At 46.9% G+C, this 24358-nt stretch overlaps 1 protein-coding gene across 1 annotated transcript in view; it reads left to right on the forward strand.

The window, feature by feature from the left end:
• The first annotated feature begins 4954 nt into the window (after positions 1–4954).
• syt3 (synaptotagmin III) overlaps positions 4955–24358 on the forward strand; it is a 27600-nt gene continuing 8196 nt past the window's right edge. The window contains exons 1-6 of the mRNA XM_076266914.1: positions 4955–5041; positions 10714–11076; positions 11459–11939; positions 18090–18524; positions 20067–20175; positions 20474–20656. Of these exons, the coding sequence (XP_076123029.1) occupies positions 11789–11939; positions 18090–18524; positions 20067–20175; positions 20474–20656 (878 nt within the window). The 5' untranslated portion in view covers positions 4955–5041; positions 10714–11076; positions 11459–11788. The remainder of the gene's footprint in view (positions 5042–10713; positions 11077–11458; positions 11940–18089; positions 18525–20066; positions 20176–20473; positions 20657–24358) is intronic.

Raw genomic sequence — 24358 nt, forward strand, 5'->3', positions numbered from 1 at the left:
TCTACATGCTGTTGCTGCAACCCTGTGGACCGGACCACACTTTGAGAAACACTGGTCTACGAATATCATGACAGTGGTCCAGTCAAATCTTTTACTGTCTATGGTCAAATCCCAGCCGAGCTATAACTAGCTTGACTTACCTGTGCATGTAAACATACTGACTGACAAAAAATCAGAATGAGTAATTATAACAGACAAGTAGCCCTGTGGACACACAATATTGTTGGAAAATTGAGATGTGTGAAACACTATTTGACTCGAATGGTAATCAGAAATAATTTGTTATAAAAAAAGAAGACTAAAATGTTTTGACTAAAACTGACTAAGACTAAGATACCTTTAGTTTTCTTTTGACTAAAACTAGACGAAAATGACGAGACTTGACTTAGACTTAAAACTTGACTAACAAAAATTATATTTGAATGACTAAATATGACAAAGACTAAAAAGGACATTTTGTCACAAGACTAAGACTAAGACTAAATTAAAAATAGGTGACAAAATTAACACTATTGCAAGTTCATATCAACAAAGAACAAGAATCAAAGGACAAGTTTGTGAGATGCAGGGTACTGTAAAAATATGTGTACAAGGAGAAGGAAGAACAAAAAAAAATGCAAAGACCAAAGTAAAGTAGTAATTTCTACTTGATGTTTTCATTCATCAAAAGACAATGATGGAAAAATATGAAATTTGTTTTGAGATTAAAAATGTACATCTCACTGAGAACTATATGTTTTGAACAATGTGTTTTTCTATTTTACTGTTTTGAGGTGAAAGTTTAATTTTGAGCACAGGTAAAACTTTTTTGAGGCGAAAGGAGTCAGAGGTTTTGTAAATAGCGCTTGAAGCTGAGGTTTTGTGTTTAATGTTTTAAAGCAACACCAAAGGACTTTCCCTCTGTCACACGCATGCTATTTGTTTATCCAGCACCGGCTTTGCAAATAACGATGTCCACAGACAAGGTAGAATATGTTGCACGATTTATGAAAGTACGATGTATTGCGACATCAGATGCAAGTCAAATTTGTAGTTATTATGTCTCATTCCAACTACAGATCCGCTACCCGATCTGGCAAACTTACATAGTGCGGTTATAGCTGATAGAGGGCCGCAAAGCAAATGCAGAAGTGCCGTTCACTCTGCTACAAGTTGATGAACGACTGAAACAATTTTGGAAACACTATTTTAAGGTACAAAAAACTCTTTGGTGTTGCTTTAAGAAAACGGAGCAAGGTTTCAGAAATTGTGTTTTAGCCATTGAGAAAAACTGTATTCTTTTGCCTAGTGTGTATAAGGTGTGTGCGTGTGTGTGTGTGTGTTTGTATCTGTGGTTATCCACATGCATGTGTTTGTGTGTGTGTGTGAGAGATAGAGTGTGTGAGTGTGTGTGTGTGAGAGATGAGAGAGAGAGAGAGAGAGTGAGAGAGAAAGAGAGAGAGAGAGAGTTGCCGCAGACTGTCGGTTTCAAGGCCCCGAGTTGAGTTTGTGTTGCTGTATCTCAGCTGCCAGTGACGGGAGTAAGCCGTGGCTCCAAGGTCACGAATTCCCCGGGAGCATGTGTACTAATAAATGCAGAAATCCTTATGCTGTCAGGTAGGCCAGATAAGGCCCTCCACTGCATGGCTGTGCGCCTTCAACACATGGGTGCAAAAAAACAAAAATCTGTTTTAGCTGTTGTGGGCTGTGAGTTAATGAGTCAACTCGGGCTGTTTGTTTATTTGTGTGTTTGTGTGTGTGTGTGTGTTTATTTGTGTGTGTGTATGTGTGTGTGTGTGCTTGGTCGGTTTTTGGCTCAGAGTCTGCCTCGGGGCTTGCGTTGGAGTGCTCTTTTGTGAAATGTCGGGGCTGGAGTTTGCTTGCAGGGGCTCGCCTTTCAGCGTGTTTGTTTTTGGAGAGGTGGCGGATCTTTAGCCTGTTTGCAGGCCCTGCGTTTGATGTGTAATGTGGTGGAAACTCTCCGTGACATTTCCTGGTGAATGACTGCTGCCAACCTTCCCATGGGCCTTTGGCTCAGTTTTGGAGTTGTCTCTTTCTGTCTTTCTCTCTGTCCCCTTCTCTCTTTCTAGATCTCTTTCACACTCTCTCTCTCTCTCTCCCTCTCTAACTTTCTTGCTCTCTTTTTCACCTCCTCACTTTTCTACCCTTGCTGCTGATGCTGTTGTCACTCTGAGCTGAATCCCTTGGCCGTTGGTTTTCTTGTGAATTATGGTGGTGCCTTGCTTCTGAAATTGAGTATAAATATTTCACATTGGACTTTGGTGAGGGAAGAAGGTGTGTGTGTGTGGTGATGTGTGTGAGTGTGTGTGTGTGTGTGTGTGTGTGGGGGGGGGGGTGCTGCAGGGAGAAAAACAGGTAGTGTTAGAGAGGAAAAGTGTCAACGAAGGAAACTGACCAATTGGGATGATGAAGATAGACAGACAGGGAATGAAGGAGAGTTCAAGAGAGAGAGGGGGGGGAGGGAGAGAGAGAAAGAGAGAGAGAGAGAAAAAGAGGGAGAAAGGGTGAAAGTGAAAGGCAATTCAGTTAGAAAACCAAAAAAATGAAGGAAGGAGAAAGGGAGAAGTGAGAGGTGGGCGACTCACCCTACGGCACAGTTGTCATGGTAACGAGATGGAGATGAAGGGATGGACAATGAAGAAAGACGAAGATTTGGTAAAGCAATGAAAACAACCCAGTGGTGAAGACCCTATTAGCAGAACCACTGCAGGTGTCCTACCCCTCTCCTCTTAGCTTGGTAGCGCGTCTCGTGCTTGATTACGAATTTGAAATCCAGTGTGATTCTTTGTGTGACGCTTTGAGTGTAAAAATGAGACTGGTAAAAGTTCAGTTACATTTTAATGCGCTGAACAGTAGGAAATGTAATGGGGTAATGAGTACAACATCTGTTTCAAATGTAGAGGTTTAGGCTGACACACAGAGCCATGCTCCAGCACTAAGTGTACTTCTGCCAGCTTCAGTATGCTGTCTGACACAAAAGAACTGGACAGGGACAGAGAGATACTCAGTTTGGATGTTAGTTACAGCCCTGTGGCAAAGCTTTTAGTCCCCCCCCCCATCCTTTTTAGACCTTTACTTCCCTCTCCTCCTCACTGTCCCTCACTTCTCTTCTCCTCACGCCCAGTCTTTTGTGGGACACCTCTGTCTCGTATGTATGTGTGTGTGTGTGTGTGTGTGTGTATATGTCCTCCCCTTGCGTTTATGCCCTCCCTTGCTCTTCCCTCCGCCCTGTCCTTTTGTGTTGCATCCCTCACTCCGTCCCACTGCTCCGTGGTGACAGTTAGCAGAGGCAGCTCTTTACACTCGTTTATGTGTCAATCATCCCTCGCTGCAGGGTTAGATATTCCTCTCTGTCCCTCGCCCTCTGTATCCCTCGCTTGGACTCTTTGCCTCTACCTACCCTGCCTTCTGCCCTGTTTGAAAGACTGGAGAAGCGGGCACTGATAACAACATTGCAATGGATAATGACTTGCATCCCCCCCACGACCTCAACAGCAGGATAAATGAGAAAGATGAGCAGTAAAACACTGAGGGGGGCTTTTGACTGAGTAGAAAAGACCTACCTGAGTGTAGTCCATTTACCATTCATTAATTAACAAGGTATGACAACTTTGACTTCAGAATGTGGGGTAGGATTGTTCCATCAACTCAATCTGTAATGTGACTTTTGAGGTAGTGCATTACCTGTAATGATAGCAGAACAGGAAGTGGTAGTGAAATTATACAATATTGGATGGAGGGGTCATGGGAAAAAATTAAATCACGGTATTATGCAATAATGACATAACTGAAATCCCTCTATTTCATTGTTTTTATACTGACATGTCTGTTCGACTGCGTCTGTTAGCAGCCCCGTGGCCATTATAGTGTGGCCTTCTCCAGTGAGTGCTGTCTAATGATCTCCTGTTGTCAGACTCTGAGTGGGTGGTATAAACAACAAATAAATGTCATTTTACAGCTCTGAGACTGACAGGATAACACCTACTGGGACTCTGGCGTTTTAGTTGTGGTAGGTGGTTTTGTCAGCTCAACTCTATTGGCTTGTCTCCTCAAACCAAAGTGTATTTTCCTCAACGGAAACGATGAATGAGGGAATAGCCCAGCTGTGTGGCGATAGGAGACACTGGGTGGTTATCTGGTAATTGCAGTGTTAATTGGCTATTACTTCAGCATTTTTTTTACATGTGTGTATCATGGAGTGGGAGATGAATCCATAGACTTAGCTGGATTTCTTCAATGCGTGGGCCCCTTATTACATAGACATCCGAAGTTTTACCAGTGTGTAGGGCCTATCATACGACAGCTAACGTACATTTGATAGGTCTGACGTGGCTTATATAACTAAAAATGGTACTGATGTGCTCACAGCCGCAGGTTATGCGCTGTCTAAACTAATTCAGTCAGATCACATGCCCGCCTGAAGGGAAGCGGCGGCAGCATCATAAATGGGATGAAACTCAGCGTTCCAGATAACACATCCTATCATCAGCCGATCTGAGAACAACGGATCCATTTTAATTAATGTTTTGAAGGGTCGGCAGATTGATTAAAGTATTGTTTTGTACGAAACACAATTTCTCCTGGTGTGCACATCTTGACACCCATCGGCTGGTCTCTCGCGTCGCACTTTGAACACGCCGTCTCCCTCCGGCGGTGAGTCTGATCACAGTGGCCGGTCCAGTCCACCCTTCTGCTCTCCGATCGGTGTACCCCTCCCCTCCTTTACTCTCCATCCGTGCTCTCTCTCCCCCTCTCTGCCCGGTACATACATCAGTATGTCTTTAGCACTGGTAGCGCTATACACCCCCTGAACGGAGACGGAGCTCGTTTAGTATTCCGCGCACAAGGCGGCGAGAGAGAGAACGCGCGCGAGAGAGAGGGAGGGGAGAAGGAGTGGAATAAGGAGAAAAAAACGAGGGTGAGAAGACAAGAAAAAACACAGCGAGAGAGAAGAGGAAAGAGGAAGAGGGGAGCGGAGAGATACCTTATTGTTCATTTCTCCCTCTCAGTCTACGCCTCCGTGCCATCATCCTCATTCCAGGTGCAGTATTTGGACCTATCCGTATTTTTCCAGAGTTATCATTCATTCAGACGCGGCGCGTCTAAAAAAAATATTTACTAGACCGATTGGGCTTGGGATAAACAGCGGAGACACAGGGACTAGGTGTGGGCTATGCAAGGAAGGTCTAGATCGTGATCACAGTTGGATAGCTTGCATGTTCATTTATGGTTTGCAATGTACACGGGTTAGCCATCACCGTGAGATCTTTGCGCGCACGACAGTGCTATAGGCTATATATACCTTTGTCATCCTCTGTTTGTCCCGTCGTTTCTCTTCGGTCAGCGTTGATGGGCTGTGGGAATTTGAGTGTGTTTTCCAACATGTAATCTATGGTTTTCACAAAGTGTGTTAAATAACTGTAGAACGACAGAGTCGTGACCTGGTCTAGGTTTGCATACACGTTGCATGTACCTTTATTACGCTTGTGAATGTGTAGGAATGTGTAGGTGCATCTGGGTTGTGCTGTGGTCTATCGCCATTATAAATTGATATTCATAACTTTTCACGTGACCCCGGCGTATAGGTGATTAACACAAAGAAGAAAAAATCTCCTCACCAGCTATACCACTTAAATGTGGGCACACGCACGCATTAGACACAGACACATAGGCTACCAATAAATACTCACACATAAATGCAACATAAGTGCAAGGGTTGAAATGCATGGAAGAAGGTCTCTCCTCCACCCACCCACTCCCTCCATACCCCCCCCCCCCATCTTCAAAGGCAGGCTTTTGCCCAGGCGTTATCAGGCACACTACTGTAATTATGCTAATATTAATGTATTCATGTGTAGCCTGAGCCACAGGGATTCAGGGCTGGGCTCAGTGTATAGACAGGCGTGGAAATGTATGCGAAATATGAAAGTGCCTAATTCTGCCGCCTGTGTGGATGACGTTGATGTTGGCTGGCTTGGCTGTGGATGATTACAGCTTCTCTTTTACGATCCTGTCTATGTGTGTGTGTGTGTGTGTGTGTGTGTGTGTGTGTATGTGTGTGTGTGTGTTTGTATCAGGGCCTAATTCGGCAGCAGCCTCTACAGGAAGAACGGCACAAGTATCTGAGGGTTCCTGGCTTGCTCGCTCTCCTTCTCCCCCCCTCTCTCTCCCTCTCTGGCTGGCTCCCGTGATGTTATAGATAATTTAGATACTCTCAGGGCTGGAGGGAGAGTGCGAGCACTGCCACGCATCTGAGCAGAGCCTCCTAGCATTGCCCTTCTTGCATGCGTTTGTGTGTGTGTGTGTGTGTGTGTGTGTGTGTGTTTTTGTATGTATGTGTATTTTATGTGAGAGTGTTTGTAACCGTGTGAGTGTATGGGTGGCAGTGTTAGCGTGAGTGTCTGCCAATGCATGTCAGTTTGTGTGTGTCACTGTGGGCGTTTGCATATGTGTATATGCATATGTGTGTGTGTGTCTGTTCTCTCTGATTTGGATAGAGGCGTCAGTCAACAAGACCATGCAGCCAGGATCCCCCGTCAGTATTTTTTTCCTTGCCGGTGTAGCTGTGAGGCAGAGAGAGGCCACAGCATGGGCCTATCAGGGCCTGTATCTACATCATTATTCCCGCTCCATAAGCACCACCATAAAGTTTTCATACTCAGATCCTCAGCATTAGACCTTTTTACCCTGCTCCACCACACTTCTGTTTCTCTCTCTCGCTCTCCCTCGCTCTCCCTCTTCTCTCTCTCACACACTTTTTCTTTTTCGGTCTCCTGTCTCTGTTTTTTTCCCCTTTTTCTGCCTCTCTCTGTTTCTTTCTTTCCTCTGTCGATGTCTCTCTCTCTCTGTCTCTCTTTCTCTCTCCATCCCTCTCACTCTCAGGCTTCCAGCACATCTCAGGGGCTGACTTACATAACAGGAGAGGTACTCAGGGCCGCTGATGATACAGTAGTCAGGTAGATGTCTCTCTCTCTCTCTCTCTCTCTCTCTCTCTCTCTCTCTCTCTCTCTCTCTACGTGTGTGTGTGTGTTGTGTGTGTGCTGTGACAAGCAGATGTGTGGTGGCTGAGCTCAGAGCCCACATCACACTGGGTGAAGAGGAGGCGACAGTCACCTAGCCAGGCAGGTGTGTGTGAGAGAGTGTGTGTGTGTGTGTGTGTGTGTGTGTGTGTGTGTGTCTGTCTGTCTGTCTGTACACACACAGGGTCAGTACGGCACTGTACGGTGGATGCCGGCAGGTCCGTATCAGTGAATAGTAGGAGCGCAGGGGTCGCGACCCCTCCTGACTCACAGCAAAAAAGGACATGCTCTGTCTGTCAGCGTGACTTTGCAGCATGTAGGAGAGAGGGAGTTTAACATGCCCAACTGCAGCTGGTCCCCAGGATGCCTAGCGGAGGAGCAACACGCAGCAAAGGAAACAACAGGAAGGTCAGAGCGCACATTTGCAATAGGAAACGAAAGAGAGATTAGGGGGAAGAGGTCAGAAGGGCAGAAAATGGAGGTGACCAGGTGGATCCAAAGACCAAGAATGAAGGAATCACAGAGTAAAAGATGAAGGAGAGAGAGAGAAATCCGCACAGGATTGTTATTGTGAATAAGTACAGATTTGGTAGAGTTCTCAGCAAATCAGCAGAAATATGCTTGACACTACTGTACAATGCACACACCTGGAGTGCATGGCTGGGGAAGCAGGGAAGCAGATAATCCTCTGACAGACTGAGTGGGGTGTGTGTGTGTGTGTGTGTGGGGGGGGGGGGGGGTGGCATTAGGGTGAACAATGTCTGATAACATTAAAGATGACATTGCAGATAGGAGATCACCCACAAAAGAAGACAGAGCTGGATGGTTGGAAAGCGTAAAAACTGATAAAAAAAGAGATATTGTTAAAATATCATATTAGGCATGCTCAATGGATTAGTTCTGTTTGTCAACAGCAGTGTTCTCCTGCTCCTGAAGAAAGAGATTAGTCATTTATTACATAGAGGGAAAAATGTGTGTCGCAAACATGCTGGTAACACACACAGAGGTATGTCCTTGGATCCGTTAAGTTATATATTAGATCTATAATAAATGTAAAGTGCAGTGAAATATGGCATATATCATATGATATGACATGAAGAGTGGTAACATGTGTTCAAAGGGTTGACATTCTGCCATATAAGGAAAACATGGAAGAAACACTGACAAATCCTCAGCATTAATTGACGTCCCTCCATTCCAAACACAAACCTAAGAGAAAGAAAACGTCCAGCACGTTCATTTCCATCAACACTGCATACCCTCAGCAATATTACACAACGCAGTAACACAGACTGATGATAGTTGTGGTGATGATTATATACAGTAACAGTATAATGTGTGTGTGTGTACATTCAGTCCAGGGACAGCACCTGAGGGGACTTGCTAATTACTCCAATTGCTTCATACCTGAGTGAGTTTACCTCCAGGTCAATGACAGTAGCTTGCCATAATGTCCAGCTGTTGTATGATTGTGTAATGTCCATAATGGCTTCCCTATCACTGCTGTGTGATTAGAATGTAACTGTGATGGCTCCGTGATCATACAGTGATCCTTCCTGCACTATCCTGGCTGCTAATTGGAAGGAGGCTGTGAGGTAGTGTGTGTGACTGCTGGCTCGACTCGAGTGATGACGGGAGTATATCTCGGAATCTGTAGATGTGTGAGTATGATGATATCTGACCTTGCTAATTTAAGCTGGTCACGAAATGGAGTCAAATCACTGCATAATTTATGTGTGACAGCATCATTACCATTACCATAACAGAGTTTGCTGTTGTGCGATTGGACAGTGACCTCAGTGTCCTGGCTGTGTCTAATGTGTGATTGGAACATGGCCATGCTGGCCCGCGCGACGCTGCTTTGTGATTGGAGCATGACCCTAGCGGCGATGCACCATCGCCTGTGTGATTGGCCCGCAGACCCAGTGACTTCTCTGTGTCCACCCGGTGTGATTGGGCAGTGACCTTACTGGTTGCCAGGTCTGTGTTGTGGTGTAGTGCTTTTCCTGCTGGTATTGATTGGCAGCAGGACAGCAGTCAATGGATCGTCTGAGCGAGGTTTTGTGTTCCACAGTGGCAACGCGTGTGTCCCAGTGTCTGTGTCAATGTCACCTGTGTGCTTTACAGAAGCAACGAGAATCAAGCTTCACTTGCCACCAGAATGTGTGGTAGACTCATGTTAAATCTGATTCATGTTTAGAAGAACTAAGAGAGATATCGAACTGATAGAAATGTTTTTTGTATTTCCACAATGGACTCCAGTCTCTTTTTTCTCCATCCTTCTCTCTCTCTCTCTCTCTCTCTCTCTCTCTTCCTGCCTGTGGTGGCCAGGTTGTTTTCATGTCTGCTCCCCTCCACTCTCCCCCTCCTCTCCATTCTGATGGCTCTTGCAGTGCTTTACCTCTTCCCATGTCCTTCACTCGTTTTTTTGTACTTCTGTCTCTCCACATCGTTTCTCTACCCATCCCTTTTTGCTTAGCACCCACTGTGTTTCTCCATCCCATTTTTTTCATCTCTCTCTCTCTTTCTCTCTCTCTCACTCTCTCTCTCCTCTGGACAGCCCTTTTGTGCTAGTTTGGTGCCAGACAGCCATCTTTCAGATTGAGATATGACGGGTTTTAAGATCAAACTCTAGACAGATTTACCGACCAGGGGCGAGGAAGGCTGGCTGGAGGGGGCCTTTTTTTAAAGTGCTAATCTCAGACTCATTTTTACAATGGACCCAGCATCTAAGACGGACAGATAAATAGACCTCTCAGTGTCTGTCTTTCTTTTTTAGATGGTGATTCAGGACGATAGACTGCGCTAACATGCTGATTAAGAAAGGAGGGGTGGGGACAGAGAGAGAGAGAGTGAGAGACAGAGAGAGAGAGAGATATATATAGAGAGAAGGAGGGAGAGACGCTCGAATGAGCATGTGAACATCTTGACCCGAGCCTTGTCCCGGATGACGTATTGCTGTACTTAACGCGTTGATTGACTGATTGACCAGCTGATGGCTGTGTGCATAACTGCTTTAGTAAGGGAAAAAGACGGACAGAGGAGGAGCACTCGATTGGAAAGCCGCCCTCCTCCACACAAAGAGAGACGGATGGCGTTTTAGAGAGCCGCACGGAGCGAGACAGTTCATCCATGTGACATATGGACAGGCCCCTCAATAACGAGGGCTCTTATTGGGCAGCCAGACAGTATCAAAACACTTCATTGGAGAGAGAGAGAGAGAGAGAGATGTTACCACGAATAAAAGTAGCACAGATACTCTCAGAAACGCTAACGCCAGAGTCGTGTATTGGATTTGTTTAATGAATAGATGTAACCACACAAGAGCAAGCCAGCAGGGACTGTGAGAGAGAGATAGAGAGAGGGGGAGGTAGTGGGATAAAATTGAGAGAGAGGAAGAAAGAAAAGGTAGGAGAGGAAGGTGGAGCATTGACCTGTTTTTCTGGAGACAGAATGAGCACAGAACAGAGAGAGAATGCTAAAGAGTTCTCGCAGATGCAGTCAGATCCGCACTGTGACACATAGACAAATTACATACTCCACCTTTCACCGGCAGCTACAACGAAGAACGCCACCACCCTTCATGGCTTCCCGCACGCTACAAATCACAGAAGGACGTGTGTGCCGAACCAGGGCAGGCTCCTCCTTTTCCTTCTCTACACTTTCTTACTATCTCCTTTCTAATGTCTTTCAGGCATCTAGCTGGAGTCACCTCGAGATTCTCCTCAAATGGAACAACGGCCCTCCGTCAACATTAAAGCTTGACTCGCACGACTGGAAAACCACTGCGTCTCCCGGAGGTCCCACTGGAACTACGTGACCCAGAATTCCACTCTCTTTGCTGATGCTGTTCTGTGAAGAAGACTTCATAATAGGCCACCCCCAGACCATCTCCTCTATTAGTGTTTGGAGACTGTGAGATTGTGGGAGGCCAAAGTAAATATAGTGCCACCTTGGACTGGCAGACGGATATGCCAGACATTCTGGAGGGATCTGGCACTATCATCCATCATGAGAAGGACTCTTCAGCTGACCTGTAGCCATACTTATTTAAAAAGTAAGTATTATCAGTTATGAGGTCTTAGGTTTTGAAACAATGGGGGGCTTAGAGTCTAAGACAATTGGGCTAACCGTATTGAGCTATACTTGGTTTTGCTTTTTGCTTTTTTTCAGCTTTTTCTCTTTTGTTCTGCCTTTTCTCCTATTTATGGACAAGTAGCAGAAGTAAAGAAGTCTCTGTGCACTTGAAAATGAACTTAGCATCTTGACATGTTTATTGTTAATTGAAAGGCACACGTACAGTAATGCAATGGAATTTGATGGCTGCTCGGCCCAGGGTCTTAGAGGTCATGACCTCTTTATCAAATGTCACAGAGTCATGGTTGCTGCTACTCTAATGATGTCACATCTTTTTTTCTTCTCTCTCTGATCTCTTTCAGCCTTTCCCCAGAAACCAATGACTATATTGTAAGGGGTGAGTGTGGCCTACCAATTAATGGGCGCATCAGTCACAGATGGCTTCTGTTTAACCTAGGCCCAGACATCTGTGCCTGACAGAACCCTCCATACTCCAATCCTGATCGGCTTTGCCTCACAGCTCCCTTTCACTGATTGGACCCACCAAAAAGAAAGTGGCCAGACCCTTCCCACTCAGGCACCGTCTGATTGGTGTTGGGGGGTAGTAGGGGGCCTGCGCTGCGCCGAGCTGAGGAATCGGATTGGCCGTCTCTGTTTGCGGGTGGGCTGGGGAGTGAGATGCGGATTGGAGGATGTCGGGGGACTGGGATGAAGACATGTGCAGGAAGGTGCTGGTGTTGGTGGAGGAGCTGTGCTTCAAGTCCCCCGAGGGGCACAGCCAGAGCGAACCCTGCCAGGAGTTCTACTACATCATGAGGGGCGGCAACCGGCACCAGGACTCGGGTAAGTGCTCACAAGCACGTTGGCACACATGCACAGATGCTCACACATACACATGCACGCGCATATGCACACATACACTGCATTTGTATTCATCCACTTAGCCAGGCGCTTTTATCACAAGGGATTCACAGGTAAGGCGAGGTGAGCCTTTTACAGTGATGTGTAGTCCCCACGTATCGAACCCCTGACCTTGACGTTGTTAGCATCTTGTTGTACAGGAACACATGGCGTGGGGGAGGGGAAGAGGGAGCATGGGCTGGGGTGGTGAAGTAGCCTTCATTTACCATTCTCTTATGCATAGACATTTAATATATGGCTTATGCAGAAAAAAAAGAAATGTCTTCTTCAGAATTCACATGTTCGCAGCTCTGATGTGTCATAACAGAGGGCAAACGAGTCAGGGCATTCATTTAAAAAGACAACAGAATATGCCAGGGACAAAGAGAGAGGGAGAGCTCCAAATTTAGATCCATGGGTCCTGCGTGGAGCAGCATCTGTCCAGAGGCACAATGCTGTCTTGTGTTTGCAGAGCGCGCCGCTAGTATCCCAGCACTTGGTGGGGGATTACATGTCAAGAAATCACATTTTTGTATTCACCGACTGTAAGCCACTCCAGAAAAGCATCTTCGACATGACAAAATGTGTAATGGGCTTAATTCCCCCAGATGCAAAAGAGGGGCAGTCATTAGAGCCCCCCCTTCCCCCTCCCCCCTCAGATTTTTTGGTGACAGAAGTGGGGGAAGCGTCCATTAAGTTGCCAGCGGATTGGAAACATTGGGGAATTATTTGCCGCGAGCCGAGAATTGACAGCGGCAGAATTGGATGCCAGCGCGTGTGCCACATCAGCCAACGTGTGTCACGCCTGAGCCTCCTTTCATTTGCTCCCCTCGTTCGTCCTCTCTCTCCATCTCTCTCCATCTTTCTCTTGGGGAGGGGCCAGTAGGCTTTGGTACAATGTCATCTCGAAGCTGTTGAAAAACAGAATTAATGTGTCACTTACAAAAACAAGGCAAGAGACATTTTTGCATTACACCTGTATAGACATACATGCACTCCTATGCAAAACTAATTCCCTTGTCTAGGAGCCATTTTGTAACACTTTTACAGAATCACAGTCTCTCTTTTGATTTCCATACTCTATGTTTTTCATGTTTTTTGTGGCATCATACACATAGTAACATAATTTAGTTTTTTTTTAATTATGAATTATTCAACATAATTTGTTGAATTGATTAACTCAACTCAATCACAACTCACAAAAATACAGAAAAACATCTGATACAGATGATTATAGGCATAATAATTCACGCATGTGATTTACAAAGCAATGATACAGTTAATCAGCTTCGTAGAGTTATTGAAGGTAGTCAAGGTTTTTAAATGCCCTATTTTTATCGCCTTGCTGAACACCAGGGTAAGTGAAATCATCCAACAACAACAACAAAAACAAATGGGGAGTGTGTGTGTGTGTGTGTGTGTGTGTGGGGGGGGGTGTGGGGTGAAGCGAGGGCATGAAAAAAGAGTGATGAACATTGTGTAGTTAGGCGGAGTAGTGGCGAGCCATATGCTCAGGAGCCAGCGTGTGTCAGAGAGGGACGCGTTGAGATTTAAGGCAGTGTGAACCGACGAGGAACGCTTTCTCCGCCTCGGAGCTACTTAGAGCTGCGACGACTCAGCGTGGACCATATGGAGCGCTGCTGCGCAGAGGTGAGTTTGGCCTTGGATGCTGTAATGTAGAATAAGAGGAAGGGGGGATGGGGAGAGAGAGAGAGAGAGAGAGAGGGAAGTGAAAAAAACGACACAGATTTCAGTTTGTGCATGTTATCCCTGCCAGGGATTGGTGGTGGTAGTGTGTGTTTTGGAGCGGGGGGGGGGGGGGGGGGTAGTTGAGGCAGATCCTACAAGAGGTAGAGGGAATTCTTTTTCGGGGCAAGCTTTCTATGCCGAACGAGGAGGGATCAAGGAAGGATCTGCTCAAATCACAAGATTCCCTTCGGAGAGCCGAACCGCGCACTTTAGATGTCTCCCACTGTTTCTCCAACCCGGATCAGCATCATTCTGTCGGCACCCCACCGAACGGGTCTTGGGATTTCTATCGAGTAAGCCCGGATGATTGGCAGACTCTGATTGGCATAACATCCTCTTGGGTCTCCCGGTAGGGGAGCGCCGGCAGTGGTGGGTTGGGTTGGTTTGTCTTGGGGTGGGTAACGCTAGGACAGGGGGGAGTTGGATCAGGTGTTCATTGGCAGAGCAATTACAGCCATCCAAACACACAACCCCCGCCCCCCCCTTCTCCCCATCTTTGTTTTCCTGCCATTGATCAGTGCATTAACCTCTCGCGTCTCAAAACCACTCCTACATTTAGTTCCCTCGCTCCATCAATGTCTCTGCATTTATTCTAAGGCTATACCTCTTGTTCTTCCATTTCTGTCACACATATGCACACACACACACACACACACACACACACACACACACACACACATGCGGAGCTGTGTGGAGAGACTATATTAACCCCTCTTGGGTGGGATGTAGCCGCCGCTCCTTGGCGAGCCGTGGGAGAGTGAATACGTTTATCTTGACCAGTCAGCCAGTGTGTCGCTTTCAACATGCAGGCTAATCTGTTACCTCTACACACCTGCCTTACCACCACCACAACCCCCACCCCTCTTTCACACACACCCACACACACAGACCTTCTCCCTCCGGCTGGCTGTCACCCCATTCCCCATCTCACAGTGTCACCTGTTTTTCACCCCCTCCCCTTTCCTTCCTCTCTCCCCTCGCTTTCTCAAACATACACACACACACACACACCACCACACACACCACACACACACTCACACACATACACACACACACACACTAGCCACTACCTTATTCTCCCCCATTGCTACCTAGCCGCTCCCACTCCCCCTCACCCCCCACTCCCCTGCTGGCTTTCCTCCTACCCCTTGCTGCTTTCCGACTTCCTCTTCCCATCTTTCATTCCTCTTCTCTCTCTCTCTGTCACTCTCTCTTTCTTTCCATCTGCGTCTTGTTCTTCACGGTGACAGATCAATGCCCCCCCCCCCCCACCACCACCTCACACCCCCACCCCCCCATGCCCCTCCCTTCCTCGTGTGCTCTCTGATCATATCTTTTGAACAAGTGCTGATTAATGACATACACACACTAATGAATAATTCACCAAAAGAGAAGGGGCGGGGTGGAAGAAAAACAGAGCAGGAGAAGAAGAGAGAGATAGAGAGAGAGAGAGAGAGAGAGAGAGAGAGATAGAGAGAGAGAGAGGGGGGTGAGGGGAAGAAGTGAGGGAGAGGAAAGACAGGAGACTGGAGGGATGAAAGGAGGCATGAGAGACTGGGATGGGGAGAGAGAGAGAGAGAGAGAGAGAAGAGACAAGGGGAGAAACAGAGCAACATCAGAACAACGAAGAGGGAGAATCTGGCAGAGAACAGACGAGACACACAGAGGGACGACGCAGACAGACAGAGATTTGGGTACAGAGAAATATAGCCAAGAAAAACAGACAGAGAACAAACTGACAGACAGACAGAGGTGTAAATGTGAAAGCAGGGGAAACACAAACATGAGGTTTGATGAAAAAATCACAAAATCATCACCCCCCCCCCCCCAACACACACACACACACACACTCACACACTATTGCATATGGGTTTTGTCTGAACTGAAGCTCTGTTGTTCTAAGACGCTCGTTTTCCTTTCAGATTTGTTAAGCGTGATTTGTTGATGTTGTTTATTTGTTGGGCTACATAATCTCTCATTCGTGAGTAAAAAGGGTGCTGTCAGACCCTTTGTGTCTCTTGCCGTTTTGGAGAGAATGTGAGTCAGGACAAAAGGACTCATTCCCCTGAAGGTTGGCTTTAGTCATTGTCAGCCCTACAGTCTCTGTAGTGTCGCTGTCGTGAATGGCTGTCATTTTATAGCCATGGATCGTGACGAGTAAGTTTAGACATTCTGAACTGCGACATTTCGTGACCTTTCTAGCTGACAACAAAATTGTGGCACTGTTGTAAACATTGGCGGCTGGTTGCCACTTAAAACGATTTGGAGGTCAGGTGTGATTTTCAAAAGGTTTTTTTTTTCTGGTGACTGCCTCAATGAGTTTTTCAGCTTCTTTCTTATCATATGTTTTCACTTGGTGTGGATTCCTGTCAATAAAATGGGATTTGCAGGGTCTTTCTCCTCAGCTGTAGTCGTTACCAACTGCCAAGGAGTGCACTTGGAAAACATGGAGCAGATGTATCAAATTCCACATAGTATTTCACAAACAAATGTAAATTTCCTCCATTTGGTCTTGAATCCTTTGTGGCTCATGTAAGCACCAGGCACCAGGCTCAGCTCCACACCATCTTCAGAAGCCATGCGTTGTCAAGCACTGTCTATATAATTACATGATCTGAGATAGATGACAGAGAGACAGACAGCTTGACAGATAGGCCTGTTGTGCTGGGTTGATTGGCAGTCCTCCGCCTGGTACCTCGGCACTAGGCTCAGCTCTCGGCTCGGCTCGACGCCGGAACGGAATATTTAGCCCCGTTATTCATCGATGATTCATTCGCGCTTTCCCCCTCAGAAAGCGTCATTAAGTCCTCAGCGTGATGGAAGGCCCAGGCAGAAAAAGGAAGGGGCTTAAATGCTTTTTAGAGGACTTTTTGTGAGGCATTGTTTGGCGTTATTGTCAGGTTTTTCCTCTCCCTCCCTCCACACCCACTGCCGAACTCCTTCACCCCCCCTCACATCCCCCCCCCCCCCCCCTTTGAGGAATAAACCAATTCGATGATCATTTTAAACCCTGCTTTCAGACAGTGGCACGGTACAAAGCTGTTTGTGAGAGACAGCATAAATTCCCTCTCTCTCTAGGGGGTGTTTTTCCCCCTTTATATCCCTCCCCCCTTTCCCTTTTGCTCCTTTCTTCTGTAAATTCTCTTTTCACCAACCATCATTAAGATGTCTCTCTCTGCGTCTCACACTCTCATTTACTCCGCAGGTTTGTTGCCACGTCTCTGTCTTGTCGTATCGCCTTAGCTTCAGCTCGCTTCCACTCTTCCTCTCGTCCGTCCGTCTTTTCTAATGCAGAGCCTGTTTAGGGATCCACATCGTTTTGATTTGTTTGTTGGTAAACGTAATTTGTTTCGATAGCGGCACCGAGTGTATAACTAGGGCCAAATGTGACAGGGGGCTGAGACATGATAGGCCCTGAAGGAACAGCTCGGCTCGGGCCAGGACCGGTAACCGCTGCAGAGAGGATGTCAGCTCAGTCCATGTGGGCTGATGGCTTGGTGCAATTCGCTAGTGTGTGTGCGGAGGAGGGCGGAGGCCTGGGGTGGCTCCATGCAAACTTAATGAGAATGAGGGTTTGCTTTTACACATTTAAAGCTTTGCGAGGAGGAAGAATTGTTTTTAGCTCCTAGTTTCTGCGTTCATTTTGATTTTTTTCTCCCTTCCTGTTTGTGCATGCAGAGCTCTCTAACGCTGGCGAAGCGTTGGGCTATTTTGAATCCGTCATGACATTCTGCTTTCATGGTTTGTTTGTGCTGAAAGGAAGTAAAGTTGTAATGTATGAGATGTGCCACAGGAGGTGAGCTTAGTGGGTTGTTTTTTTCAGAGCTACATCAGTCAGCTAGACAGACAGGCAGAGGGGAGAGAGGGAGGCCTAGATTTCCTCACTCCCCATCATCCTGAACTCTCACCTCTGGGCCCAGTGACTCACACCACTTCATTAGAACTCTCGCCCGCCACAGGGGACCCTCAATACGTTAATTACCGCTTTTGTGCCAACGGGTCTTTCCAAACATGCAATCTTGCCTGACCCCCCCCCCCTCGTTTTTCTTATCACTGTCACACCATCTCCCCTTTCTTTCTGCTCTCTCTCTCTTTCTCTCTCTCTTACTGTCTCTTTCTCTCTTTTTGCCTGTCTGTATCTCCCTCTTCATCTATCTCTCATACCTCCTCTCTTTCTCTCTCTTGCTGAAATTAAAATTCAAAGTAGCTTTATTGGCATGACAGCTCATACACAGTGTTGCCAAAGCAGAGCTTTACATTAAAACTCTCTCTCGTTTGCTCTCTCTCTCTCTCTCTCTCTCTCTCTCTTTTCCCTCTTCCTGGCTTTCTCTCTCTCTCTTTCAGACATCTCGGTGAGCCTCCTCTCGGTCATCGTGACCTTCTGCGGCATCGTCCTGCTTTCCGTCTCGCTCTTCGTCTCCTGGAAGCTCTGCTGGTTGCCGTGGCGCGACAACGGCGGGTTGAGCCTGACGGCGGGCCTGCTGCCAGGCGGCACCGGGGCCGGCGGCCTGGGCTGTGGTGGCGGCGGCTCCTCACTGCTGCCGCCGCTCCTGCAGCGCAAGGACACACACTCGTCCTCCTCGCTCTACCCGTCCCTGTCGCAGCCGGCCCAGCACCACCCGCACTTCTCCGACCTGATGGGGGTGGAGACCAGCGGCGGCGTTGGAGGTGGCGTAGGTGGCCCGGGTGGAGGGCTGGTGGTGGGGGGAGTGATTGGTGGGCCTCAGGAGACCCAGGAGAGCTCCTACCTGGATATGGACTCCTATCCCAACAACGCCGGTGAGTTGCCACGCTCAGCCAGTTCACTAGTGGTGCCCCGCAGTTAAAGAGGCTGTAGGTTTTAGGTTTTATTATTTTGCACAAATGTAAAATACATTATGATCAAAAAAAGTGAAAGTGAAAAAATGAAAGTAAGCAATAGAGTGCAGGGAGAGTCAGAAAGCTCAACAGTCTTACTTGGAGCCTCCACCAATAACGATGATGAAAAAAAATCATGATATTATACAAAGGTCAACATTAACATAGTTAAAATAGTATGGCATGGCATCCTGTGTGTGATAGTAAAGCATTTACTCACAAAAATAAAAAAATAAAAAAATAATTAGATAGTAAAAAAACAATACATGATAGATAGATAGATACTTTATTGATCCCCCAAGGGGAAATTCAAGAAATGGACAACAATACATACAAAGCAGGTTACAAAGCAGCAGTTAAATTACCTTTTAAACATCTTTTATAGTTTTGATGCTGTTCCAATACTGGGCACCTCTAAATCATATAGAAATGTATCCTCTACTAGTAAGGACTTTGTAAGGAGATTGCCGAGTTTAATATGAATGAATCTGTGAATTAGCTATAAAATAGATGAAATGATCATGTTCAGTTCCTGTATTATACGTGTGCACGATGTCTTGGTGCCATATCTGATGCCATTTTGAACTGCAGTACCATTTAATATGCCAGGTAGTGGGCCCACTCAATAGCCAACTAACTTTACTTTACATTATTATTATTAACCATAGTGCTTCACGGTACTGGCACGGTACTTTACTTTCGCACATCTGTGCTCTAGCTTGCGGTTTATTCATTTGCAATGCACACAATAGAGCTGTGCAGTGGAATACAATGCACCATTATAAAAGCAACCAACCTGTAAGACGCATCATCAATCGTGCACTACATTGCGCTGTTGCAGCAGCTGTAGTATTTCGCCTCTACTAAACAACATAAATAGTGTACAGCATCATTGTATGACATAAACTGTGACCTACTATTTGCACATCACATTACGCTACACACTTTATCCCTGAATAATTAAACACATCCCAACACTGTGATTGCTCCAATGTATATGATTGCTGCTATGGCCTGCACATATGGACACTATAGGCTGCTCATGTTGCAGCCACAGTCAGTGGAATGTGTCAGCATATCCCATACTAGAAAGGAAACTATGAGATCAGTCCTTATGTTATTACATGCATAGAGTACAGCTGCTACAATGTTCCAGTTTTTCTACCTCGCCTCTTGTTCTTTCTTTCTTTCTCTTTCGTTCTTTCTTTCTTTCTTTCTCACTCTCTCTCTCTCTCTTTCTTTCTGCTAGTGTTCAATTCTTTGCCACCTTTCTTGTCCCTTTTCGTATTTGTCCTATTGTTTTCTACTGGCCTTAATTCCATCTGGCTCTTCCTGCCATCATCACTTTTAATGTCCTCCTACGCTCTCCTCATTTCTTGCTCTCTTTTTCCTCACCCCCTCCTCGCTCTCTCTCTCTCCCTCTCTCTCTTTCATTCTCTCACTCCCCTCTCTTGCTTCTCTCAGCGACTCTGAAGTTGAGCACCACGTCTCCAGAGCTGCCCCCTGTGTCTGAAGGTGCCCAGCCTCAGAAGGACCTGCCCAATGCCCACTCTCAGCAGCAGGTCACCACCAGGTCCGTGCCCGCTGAGAATGTGTGTAAGGGGTTGTCAGAGACAGAGAAAAAGATCAAAAGAGAAAGCAAGTTTAGTTTGTGTGTGTATGTATGATGTGTGTGTAGACTGACCTGTTTGTACCGTATGTGTGTGTGTGTGTGTGTGTTGGTGTGTGTGTGGACACAGAGATATCTGTGTGTGTGTATGTGTGTGCATGCACGAGTATGTGTGTGTGCGTGCGTGTGTATGTACAGCATGTGTGTGTGTGTGTGAGTGTGCCGCGCCACATCATCATCATCTCTCTTCTCATCTCTCCAGGCCCAAGCCCATGACTCACCAGCTCTCCAGCCCCGATTTCCATGGCGAGGAGAAGAGCGAGCAGGTGACCAGCATCGGCCAGATCAAACCGGAACTCTACAGGATGCGCCAGGGCGACCAGGGCGACGGCAAGCAGGGGGACAACTGCGGCAAAATTAGCTTCCTCCTCCGCTACGCCTTCAAGTAAGTCACACTCTGTCCTGTGCACTTCAGTGCACACTCCCCGAAGGCCCTTTCCAGTGGTGAGACAGCAGCAGATCACTGGTGTCTGTCCGCCCCGCCACTTACACGAAGGGAGATCCATACCTCTCTTCATCTCAGTGCTGCATAAATAGACAATGCCAGTGTAGCTCATAAAAGAAAAGGCACAAAATACAGAGAGGAGAAGGAGAAGAAGAAGAGGGAGAGAAAAAGAGGAAGGAGAGACAGATACAGAGAGAGAGAGAGAGAGAGAGAGAGAGAGAGAGAGAGATAGAGAGAGAGAGAGAATAAAAGCGGGGTGGGAGATGGAGCGGGTTGGAGGTCGGTAAGGGGGAGTTACAGCAGCAGAATGACTTATAGTCAGGCACCCGGCGGGCACCCGAAGCTCGTCTGGTGGGGGTCCTTTATTTTGCCGTCACGTAGAGGCACATTACAATGGCGGAAAGTGCTGATATTTGAAAAATGAGGGGAGTGAGAGGCAGGCATGGGCATGAATTATATATGGCGAGCTACTTTTAAACAGCTGCCCCTGTCAACACATAATAACACTGCACAGTGTTACACCAAGAATTAGAGGCTGGTTGAGGGGATAGAGAAAGAGAGAGAGAGAGAGAGAGAGAGAGAGAGAGAGAGAGAGAGAGAGAGAGAGAGAGAGAATGGAGCAGGGGAGCGAGAGGTGGTGGAGGAGGACAGATGTGTGGATAGGCGATTGATAACCCTTTTTCCATTCTCAGCCGGTGAGAGGGAGGGACTTGGAATGGATGACGGTGCCGACCCCGGGCCTCTCCATCACGTCAGCCAGATATTTATGTGCACTCGTGGTGTGGCAGTGTGGTATGCAGTCTGCCATTTTGTGGCGCTGACTAGGCGTCTGCGTGCCGTGTAGTGTGCAGGGCTCCAGTCTCTCTCTCTCTCTCTCTCTCTCTCTCTCTCCCTGTCTCTCTCTACCTGTCTCTCTCTACCTGTCTCTCTCTCTCTCTCTCTCTCTCTCTCCCTGTCTCTCTCTACCTGTCTCTCTCTACCTGTCTCTCTCTCTTTCTCTCTCTCTCTCTCCCTGTCTCTCATGTGAAGTGTTTTTGCATGTCTGTTTGTGTGTGTGTACGCATGCGAGGCCCCGGTTGCATGTTTGTCGTGTGATAAAGAGTCTGTGAAAAGCACCTGTCTCTTTTTCATTGTGTGCTGCCTGATTTAATTGACACCATTTGTTCTTGGGCGCGCACAGACACAGGCAGGTGACATGCATTTACAAGGCAATGGTGTTAACGCGCTTCAGTGAAAGCACACGTGTGTGTGTGTGTGTGTGTGTGTGTGTGTGTGTGTGTGTGTGTGTGTGTGTGTGTGTGTGTGTGTGTGTGTGTGTGTGGGGGAGGGGGGTATTTTGGAGAAGAGGCAGGCAGGACAACAGTGTCAGCGTTTGATGGGACCTTCGTGGGGGGAAAGCACGTTGTATTGACAGCGCAGTTTTGTGCCTGACACATTGGTGCCCAGGGAATCACGAGCGCATGTAAAGGATTGTCTGTGTGGAATAGTAGATAGCTTTTTCTCGTGCCTGTCTGTTGTGTGTGTGCATGTGTGTGTGTGTATGTGTGTGCGTGTGTGTGTGTGTTTAATGGTAGCTGATGGCAGAGGTGTAATAGGTGCAATCTCCGGCGGCAACCGTTCGGAGTGTGTGAGTGTGTGTGTGTGTGTGTGTGTGTGTGTGTGTGTAAGAGGCTTCTGCTGCTCTGCATTTTGTTGTGTTTGCTTCTTCTTTACCTTCCTGGTTTATTTGCCGTGACACAGACACACAGAGCGAGCTCAAGAGAGGCGCCGGAGTGACAATTGCCACTGATTAATGAATTTGGACCGCGCAATGAGACAAACCATCATGGAGGTGAAAGAGTGTGGGGGATGAGGGGGGCGGGGGTGCAGAGCTAGAATTGATGTTTGTGTGTGTGTGTGTGTGTGTGTGTGTGTGTGTGTGTGTGTGTGTGTGTGTGTGTGTGTGGGCGGCGCGTGCGTGCGTGCATGTGTGTGGGTCGAGGTGGAGAGGAGAGAAGAGGGGAGGAGGGGCCCTTTTTAAAGCTTCCTCGAATGTGGCCAGAGCCATCCTGCGATTTTCAATTATGGAGCAGACTGGCCCACACAAAAAAAGCGCCTGGCATATTTATCACTGTGTGGGGAATGTCGCTCAGTCCCAGGCCCATTACAGGCCTACAATATGGCACCACAGTTGTTCAGAAATGGCACATAAATAACAAGAGAGTGGAAAAAAACAGAAATGTTTATCAGTACTCATGTACCACTGGTTCCTAACTTTAGACCCAATGACCCGACACATCTCGCTGTGCGAAATGTCATGTGACTGGACAGGGCGACGTGGTTAGATGACGTGCATTAAGCTGATCTGATTGAACGTGTGTGCTTGTTTTATTATATTGTAGCATAATTAGACCTGATTTCTTTCACTTAGTTTGTTATGCTAATCCCAATTTGGATGTTACTGCGTATTTATCTGGCCTGTTAATTGGCGGTAATTAATGTGTCCGCCTCCGACTTGATTGGATAGATTTAGCTGCGTAATCAAAAGAATCCTGACTCTGGATTTGATTGGTCACGACTTGCAATCAGCCCATCTGGCTGGATTCCGATTGGATTTTCCCAGCCCTGGCCAACCTCCCTAGAAACTCCTGCTGAGTTCCAGAGAGGGCTAATGAAGTGGTGACATGCTTGTTAGGGCTGAGAGACACATTCTAACGAGGCCCGATTAAGGACCCCAGAGTTCCCTTCCCACCCTTAATTAAGGGTTAAGCATGACTTGTTCTGCATGCTTCAAAAAAGATCTTGGTGCCGTGATTAAAACTGGTTCTCTTAAAAAAAGTTGCTGTAACTTTTGAAGGGTGAACTCCTTGTACTTGATGTAGCTCTCTCACTGTATGTATCTGTTATCAGATACTCACTCTCGTCATATGATGCCATGCCGTGACTTGCTCTTTAATTGAGCGTACCCCAAGTGGTTGTAGTATGTTTCCAAATTATATTTGAGAATAATGGTGCTTGGTTGACCACAATGTTTCCACTGATTTCATGTAGTCTGACATTCAGATATGATTCTAGATTACTGTGTAGTGGAGATATGCTGAGATGTAATTACACTGTCATGGAGGCACTGATTCAGAGGAATTCATATTAAGCTGATGATGATACTGTGTGCTTTTCTCCTTTGGCTCAATCACTTAGGGTATGCATGAGTACAGGATTATCATGGACAGTCAATTAAATCATTCATTTTTTATGCAGCCTGTCCAGTGCAAGTGAATGGGTTTTTTGTTTTTTGTGTGTGTGTGTGTGTGTTTGTGTTTGTGTGTGTGTATGTGTGCGTGCGTGTGCGTGCGTGTGCGTGCGCGTGCGCGTGTGTGTGAGACATTACTAGTAGTCCACCATACCTTATGAAGTCTCAAAAGGGTGCAGAGGCATGATAGCTAATGGCACCCTTATTGCTGCGGTCAAAATGAGACCAATTATCCCTCCTACACTGGTATCCTCCATCCAGCTGTTAAACTGAGTCATGGTCAGGTGTCTAGGCGACACACACACCCCTGTGGACAACTGCTTAAAGAGGGATATAAAGAGTCCTGCTTTTCTTCTCACTAGCTCTGCTGACCTTCAGCAAATCCCAAGTGGTTTTCGAGTGACCCTCAGTGA

This window comes from Alosa pseudoharengus, unplaced genomic scaffold (assembly GCF_046254945.1).
Source record: "Alosa pseudoharengus isolate Yale_2024_CS ecotype anadromous, Long Island Sound unplaced genomic scaffold, YU_APseudo_1.1 YU_APseudo_1.1_scf_4, whole genome shotgun sequence".
Classification (NCBI taxonomy): Eukaryota; Metazoa; Chordata; class Actinopteri; order Clupeiformes; family Clupeidae; genus Alosa; species Alosa pseudoharengus.